The sequence below is a fragment of the Anneissia japonica genome, unplaced genomic scaffold (assembly GCF_011630105.1).
Source record: "Anneissia japonica isolate Jap-2015-1 unplaced genomic scaffold, ASM1163010v1 scaffold287965_len1858130_cov191, whole genome shotgun sequence".
Lineage (NCBI taxonomy): Eukaryota > Metazoa > Echinodermata > Crinoidea > Comatulida > Comatulidae > Anneissia > Anneissia japonica.
In genome coordinates, this window is record NW_022748342.1 from 1,843,590 (window position 1) to 1,852,295 (window position 8,706).

The 8,706-nt window shown below is 33.2% G+C and overlaps 1 protein-coding gene across 1 annotated transcript in view; it reads right to left on the reverse strand.

Annotated features, from left to right (window-relative positions):
- LOC117120830 overlaps positions 1-8,423 on the reverse strand; it is a 65,449-nt gene extending 57,026 nt beyond the window's left edge. The window contains exons 1-4 of the mRNA XM_033265914.1: positions 8,189-8,423; positions 4,134-4,336; positions 2,669-2,801; positions 1,694-2,044 (exon numbers count right to left, since the gene is read on the reverse strand). Coding sequence (XP_033121805.1) covers positions 1,694-2,044; positions 2,669-2,801; positions 4,134-4,226 — 577 coding nt within the window. The 5' untranslated portion in view covers positions 4,227-4,336; positions 8,189-8,423. The remainder of the gene's footprint in view (positions 1-1,693; positions 2,045-2,668; positions 2,802-4,133; positions 4,337-8,188) is intronic.
- Between the last annotated feature and the right edge of the window lie 283 nt (positions 8,424-8,706).

An 8,706-nucleotide genomic window follows, 5' to 3' on the forward strand; every position in this document is an offset into this window, starting at 1 on the left:
CAAGTACGGTTGTACTGTGGTAATACTAATTTTTAAGTTAACAAATTATTACATTATTAAGATACAGATAAGCACATTAAAAAAATACATTTCAAATCAAAACACAACAACACAAGAGATTACTTATGAGGTAGAGGCATGCAATTATTATGACTTTTCTTTCCACAGGTTTTTGGACAATGATTTGTTAAATTTATCAATTTTCACAATAATTTGATTTTTATATAATTCATTTTCATTGCCAAGATTAAAACATACTTTTTCTGTAATATTTAAAGAGTTAAATTTATCACAAACGTGGTGAAAGTTTAGTGATTGGAGATTATTTTTAAAGTGTAATATTTCCATCCTTCTAATGTTTTCAAGAACTGGGCATACAAGCAGAAAATGATCAATGTGTACAATGGAATTATCATTGCACACCTTACAAATTCCCGTGTCATTCTGATCACTAGACCATTTTTTAGTTCGCTGTTGGAAAAAGAGTGTATTTGAACAGAGCTAAAATTTTATTGACACTCCTTCAAAATCAGTACCGTCAAGAAGGTACTCTTTAATACTTAGTGACGTTTTAATTAAGGAGCATTTTACAATAGAAGGTTTTTTTTTAATATCGTCCTTCCAGAAATTTAACGAATTTTGTTTTAGAGCATGTTTTATTTCAGCTGCCCATATAGGATTGGGTATATCTTGATTATTTTTAATATAAGGAAAATACTCTTAATGTTACATTTCTGAAATATATTATTGACACAACCAAGTAACTTATAATTCAAGTTATTGATATTTTCAGATGCAGTTAGGGCTTTAAGTAACAGCTTTGGCCAACAATCTTCTTCCATTTTAAAAATACATTCTATATAATTTAGACTGAAAATGCTCTGGGAGACGATGTTGGGGGATCTATTAATGCATACCTTGAAAAAACATTTTCATATGTTTCCTGGCTAAAATGGGATGGTCTAAATATTGGGCTACATAACATTTTTGGAAGGCCCATGAGGACGCCCAGGACACTTCATTGATATAGTAAATATGCAGTTTATAAGAAATTTTGTCAAAAGAACAGATAATGATGTCAAATTATTGTATATTATAAGAACATGGAGGTAAATTTCATGATCGGAACTTCTTGGCAGATTTGGAATGTGGTCTCTAGCTTGGTGCCTAAAGTAGGCTGATGTGAAGTAAAAAGCTTGCAGAATGATGCTCTCAATCAGCCTTCCACAATCTTTAAGACTGACGATCTACTTTAGGAAATTGAAACTTGAGTTTACTTTATGTATAATTCAATTAATTATCCACCAATTATTTACTTATCTATTTAAAAAATATTACTTTTAAACATTACTTTTCTATTTCAATTACTGTATAATTAAATATCATTTAGCACAATGAATAACACATCTTTACTTTACATGTAATTCAATTATTTATTGATTAAAAATTATCTATTTATTCTATAATCACCTTGAATATACATAGAATTCAATTATCTATCTAATTAATAATTTAATTTAATTATTCAATTTTGAAAATACTTATAATTAATATTCTATATCTATTATTATTATTCAAGGAGTAAGATAAATGCAACAGATAAGGTATCTTCTACAAACATTTATTATGGAGCCTTGTCATTGATGACCATGCCCCACCAAATAATAACAAGGCTAAGAAAGCAGCGACTTACCGCCAACAAACTCTTGTAAAGTAACAGCAAAGCCACGACCACTACCAGAATAATCACTGGTGAAGGTGATGGTGACACTAGGACCAGAGAGATATGGCGCCATTACCATTTGGTTTCCTGTAAGTGTTATCTGTAAATCTCCAGAATCATTGAATGTTATGAAGTCATACTTGTTTTCCAGATCAACATCTAGGACATCAATAACCATTGGCAGGCCTGAAGAAGTAGAGATTTCAAACACTTGTTTCTGTACTACAGGGTACCTGTTAGGATAGTTGGATGAAGTGAGACGCAAGATAGAGGCTGACTTTAAATCCTCTTTCACTATATTCTCCTTTGGGTCTGGTATACCTGCAAAAAGTATATATTGGTTAATTCAACTTTGGAGAAAATAACAGGTTACCAAATATGTAAAATGCAATTTTTTATCAAGTGATAAAATAAAATTAAAAACAAGATCAATACTTGTCCCTAATGTTGCTAAATTCACGAGCAATGTTAATGAAGATAGCAACGTTGATCATGATGATGATAATGATGATGTTGACAGTGATGATGGATTACTTTTCAGTTTTTCTCTTGTGGAGCCAGCCTTAAAGTCCTTTGGGCTTATTTGGCTTCTCCAGACACAATTGCATTTGATTTTGTTTGCATCTATATTATTTTTGTCTTATTACCACCATTATGCATTGTGTGAATAAATATATATATCTGAATCTGATGAAGGTGACTACGATGCAGAGGATAATAGGACAGTTTTCATATTAAATATACAGGGGCGGATCCAGAATTGTTCAAACGACATATTCAGAATAGATAAGTCAGTAGTGCTAATTTCAATATATGCATGAAGCATGTGCACCAATGTCCCATACTGGATCCACGCCTGAAATACATACAGTTTGCATTGAGCTAAAATAATAATGAATTATTTTCCTAAAAGAAAAAGCTTATAAAATATATTTTTTGACTAACCTTCCGTTCTATCTTCCACATGCATTCGGAACCCTGTACCACTTGTATTGGCAAAGCCCTCTGAGTGAAAGGTAACTTCAACCTCTTTGCCAGTGCTGATGAAATTTTTTGGCAAAGTTGAGCCACTGAGGCGCTGTAGATAAAGTGTAGCCAAACAACATTAGTAAACAACACCCTGCCACACATTGTCAGATACGTTTTACAGGTACCGTCTATGTTTAGATAAATACAATTTTGCATTTGAATTGCTTATTTTGAATATTATATTATTAACTTCAAATAAAATATTTGAAGAAAATTTATTTTTTAAACTAAATACTGTACAGTACTACAAATATACCCCTATTTTTAGCACAGCTTACTTTGGAACCAATTAGTGGAGGTACTAAATTAATGGTGATACTAGAAATGGTGTAAAGCATAAAGAAGTAAATGAAGAATTATGTTATCTTCAAAAGTATCAAGCAGGGAAAAGAAGGTGCATAAGAAATTGTTTGACAAGGGATGATGCCATGGTCCTGATGATGATGATGATGGTAGGATAAGGTACTATCTAGATTCTATTTTTTTGTATAACTTTGTTATATGACTTAAACATAAAAATATTAGCCAATGCACATCATAACATGATGATTTGTGTATTTTAATGGAAAGCTGGTTAAAACAAGTAGAGGACTGTATGGATTCTAAATTAATCCATTATTAAGAATAAATAACAGCATGCAGTTACTGTACATCCATTCTAAAACATTTTAATGTATTAAATTTCTTAATTTCCATCTAAATAGGGCAATCTGAACACCACATTTAGTGCCAGTCAAGTATAGTGATTCTATGAGATTTCAAAGATGTCCCTTCAATTAGAGACTACTTTTAAAACATAATGATTTTAGGGATTATTAGCTATGAAGACAAAAAAGGGTCATTATCGGTATTATATCTAGCCGATAATGACTCTAAGAGAACTCAGGCTCAATAAAGGCCTGCAAACCCAGTTAACAATTTAATGTTATCATATTATGTTGCAGTTGGTGTTCAAAGCATGTTTCTGTACAACCACAAATACATATTTATAACATCGTTTCTGAATAAAAAATGTTAAAAAGTTCTGTGTTTTATGAGAAACAGTATTTACAACTGTAAAGAAATTGAATCTGTGTGGTTTTTCCAGATATTAACACGGGCAGTATCATATGCCGGGCACCCACAGTCATCAGCCAACGCGATTCTATGGTGAATGCAATGGCGCAACATGCACAATGGATCGTTTTAATGAAGATACCGTCAAACCCCAGAGAATAAGCAGATGGTGTCGTGTAGTCTAGACTCATAGGGAGTGGAGTTGGATTTGTCAGCCGACAGCCGTAAAACCGTAGTATAATACAGTGTGTTCGTGACTTTTTTTCATTTTTAATGGAGTATAAATTTTTTTTTTTTTATTAAAGGAAATCATGTGTTAGGTTACCAAAACCGTATCGCCATCCTTAATCTGTAAATAGTCTCCACTTCTGATATCAAAAGAGTCAAATACAAGTGCGAGGGCAGCAGCTTCTGTCATGATGTTGTATGTACAGTCCACTTGTTCTGGGTACACATCAGGCCAGAATAAAGAAGTAACATTCGCAGCAGGGCTGTTAATCGTCTGAGGAGCATTGCACTCAGTGTTGACTACAAAACAAATGAAAATTATAGTTATTAGATAAACACTGTCAATGAACATTATAGGTTTAAGCTAACACAAATGTATTATTTTTTTAATCTATATGCATATTCAAATTCAATTAGTTAAACCTTACAGGCAAGTAAGTACAAAAAATCACATTATAAAAGTATGTTAATGACCAGGCAATCCCGATGAAACTGTGTGTAAATGAATTGTGTTTAGGGATTGCAAACTGCCGTGTTATTGGTTGATGTCAAGCCAATAGACAATATCCAATAGCTAACACTTTATTCCTCCATTCTTGCAAGAAATTAAAAGCACTGACAAAGTGTTACTTTTCACTAAATTGCCAGTCATTGTATTTTTATGTTAGTGCAGGTGTGTTAGTGATATTAATCAGGTTTATGCACTTTCGCTCATCCCATTAAAGCAAATAAAAATTGTTGATTGGTAGGTATCACTCATTACACTATCTTCGCAAGATGATTATCTCACTTGACCCTCACAAGGTGACAATAAAATACATTTTATTGTCACTGTGTAAATGCACATTATAAAGTGCATTTAAGCCCAAGCCTTTAAAGGAGTCATGCTAGCCCTAAAAAAATATCTCATGACCAGTGGAAATTCATAGTTTCGAAAGTAAAATGCAAAGGCCGATTTAAGCGACATTTTTTTTTTACATTGTTGAGAATTTAAGTTTGAAAATGTCCTTTCCAGCCATTTAGAAGTGCCATAAACATAAATTTTAGTACTATCATTTAGTAATATCATCATCATGGCTTCCCATACATTTTAATTTTAACATAAAAAACTAGCTTAAGTTTGCACGTAAAATTGCTGGAAAAACTGGTGCACAGAATCATGCTACTGCACTATACTTGATTATATATTTCTAGGCCTAATTTTTGTGAGGATATATTTCCAGCGCAGACATATTAGGCCTAATATATTTTTACATCTCCCTGGTATATGTAGGCTTATGTACCATATGTAACATTTTCTATACCGATGGCTAAAACTCTGATCAAATAAGCCAGACTTCTCATATTAGTAAAATACATTTCAGTACCAAGTCTTCAAATATCTGAGTATTGTAAATACATAATTTTCATAGCACCTAAACATTTTTCTCGAGTGCAAAATGGGTTGCTTAAATTACAGGTACAGGATAATAACAGCTGTGAAAAATCAAAGAAACAGGACAATATAAAGATTTACAGGCTACTTTTTTCTTAGTTTTCACAATAATTTATCAGATATTCTTCTTTCGATTTTCGTGGGTTACCTTTGTGTTACACAAAAAAAAAAAAACCATCCGTCCATCTGACAAGCACAAGTTGCCTGGAGGGGCAACGTAGTTGCCTGGAGGGGCAACGTAACCAAATATCCTAAGGCAAGACTTTTTAATACCTTGTTTAGCGAACCTGCCGATTGCAAATATTGATGATTTCAAATAAAATTTTATTTTTAGCCAATTAGCCCACCCGCCGCCACCAAATAGTGGACATTTCAGATAAAAAAGAATAAAGTTTTTCTTTATTTTTATTACGCCCTCAGCTGCCTTGAAATCTCCGAAGATATGTATATTTCTTCTTAATTATATTTCAAAAATTTAACCATCCTATTTTACATTTACCAAAATAATTTTATTTTTATTTTCTCCTCCGTCTGGATGTTTTTGGCAAAACTATTTGATAAATAACAAAAATGATTTTTATTTTTATTCCGCCCTCCTCCGATGATCTTTAAAAAAATAAGTATGTAAAAACAAGGAATATAAACAGTCTCCTCTAATGGGAAGTCATTTTGTTCTGGATTTCAGACCTATTCATGGGTCAGTCTAGGCTAATGGTAAACTTCTGTAGTGTTTTTGTCTATTTCTATACGTCTTTAATTTTGCAAAAAACTGAAGTTCTGTAGTACTGTACTTGAGAAATCTGAATAAGCCTTTCACATCCCTTAATTGTCTGACCTTTTTTGAGGGTTTCTATGTGGTTACCTGTTCCATGCCCTGTCTCCTTTGGCCTATATTAGGCCTAGCCTAGGCCCTCCTAAGTCTAGGCCATACTGTAAAGAAAATCGTTAGGAAAAAAGTGCGCGGAATCTTAATTGCTGCATAGTTTGCATTGGTTGTTAGCAGTCCTACTAAATAACACGGACCACACAACACCACACTGAACCACAAAAATTACTACTTTATTATGTTATAATTAGGCCTAATATACAAAACTGTAGGCCTACCGTAACTATTTATTATTGTTATCATTATCACATTATTATTATTATTATTGGAATAATAGGACTTATCTATTTAATATGCAGGCTATATTACAAAAATGGAAAATCGAAAAAATTTTTTTACAGTTCTGACAAAATAATATTGAAATAAAGGTACCGGTAGGTGTGAATCCCACGGAAGAGAAAAATTGTCAGTTCTGAATTCATTCCGTTAGTAGGGGTTTTGTTTGTCGTTTTTTAAATAATATATATTTCGCTGTTTCAGTGTAAATCAATTGCGTAAAGGAGATTGCATTAATGTAAAATATATTATAAAATAAGTAGATTCAGGACGACCAATTTATCCGAAGAAAAGAATCGGATTCCAATGGGATATGAGTAAAATATAAATAAACAGATTCAAGATTCAAAAATATATTTATTTATAATACATTTTTATTTAGGACACATTTCATCAACAAATATCTACCGGTACTCACTCCGGGATCCGGGCTGCTCACTTTATTATCATTATATGTAGAAAAATGAAGTGAGTATATATTTGATGAAAAACGGAAATGTTTTTTTTTTTGTTTTTAATGCATTTTTATCATTGTCCTACTGGTAACCCAATGGAAAATTATTCTTTACTTCGACCATTCTGTATTTATTCACTTCTATATATTTTATATTAATCTTCTTTATCCATTGATGTAAGCCTACACTACAATAATTTTTTTTTAAAAGCATGAATCAGCATTGACAGAAAATAAAAAAATAGAATATCTATCTAACAATACATTTTAATACAAAATTAAATATTGTATACTACAATTTTTAAATACTCATTTTGTTTAGTTAAAGTTCATTACATATATCTTGAGTGATGCTATGAAATGCAGACAAGAAGGTCATGGTGTAATACAATTCTGCTGACGCGTCAATTTTCGGAAATCGGCCCTTATTTTCCGAAATGCATGGACAGACTTCTATGCCAAATTTTTGCACAAAGGATATTATCCCTGCGCATGCCTTACTATACAGTCTGGAGTCTAGGCCTAGGCTAGTCTAGAGCAAATAAATGCCATAGCCAGCTATTGGGACAGTTCCACACAATGTTTGTAACTGGTCCACAAAGAATTGTCAACATTCTTAAAAATGGGTCCAAATTATGCAATTATATTTTTATGCAAAATGAGTCCAGATTTCTAATTTACTCTAAAATGGGTAAATTTTGGGTCCAGATTTTTCATGTTTTTGCATAAAATGGGTCAACTTTAAGAAAATGGGTCCACATAATATTTGAATTTACGCGTAAAGTTGGCCCACCTTGATTGATATTGTCCTTCACCGTTTGAAAATCCTAGCTACGGCATTGGCTGAGCCCTAGAAAAGGCTAGGCCAGACAAGACTAGAGGTAATACTGTAGTGCTTCTAGAGCGGCGGGTCCTTGGCCTAGCCCTGGGCCTCGGCCTATGCCTAGTAGCAGCAGGCGTAGCGTACTCTCCTGCTACTACTAGGGGCCTAGGCTAGGCTAGGCCTAGGCCTGGCCTACAGTAGCCTAAGCCTTAGGCTAAGGCCTAGCTAATACAGTTAAAAGTCCTTGCTGAAATCGCAGAAAATGTTTGTGAACACACATTTTGAATTTAATACTTAAAGGCCAATGAACCGCCTAATCATGAGTCTGAGGAATAGAATTAACAAGAAACTCGTTCTCCACCACAGCACGGTCCTACGTTACAGTACGTCAGTTGTTGCGTCCGCTGCTGCGCCTCTTGCTTGGAGCAAAGAACTATCTTGGCCATGGAGCTAGTGCGCAGTGAGTTCAGTCAGTTCCGAATTGGTTCCAGGTTTGGTGCGTCTCTGATGTCTTCCCAAACTTAGTTTGAAAAATTGAAAGTAGTAGAGCAGGGGGACTAATGAGGGCGACAATCGTAGTCTCGTACTACAATCAACGAACTACAAGTACTGTACTGTATTCCCAAAGTTCTTTTCTTTATAATATAGGCCAAGATATACACGGATTTTCTAGTTATTTTGATATGTGAAGGTAGATTATTAATATATCATCATTATCATCATCATTATTGCTATAATTAACATCATCATAATCATCATGACATCATCATCAGCATCATCATCATCATCATTATCA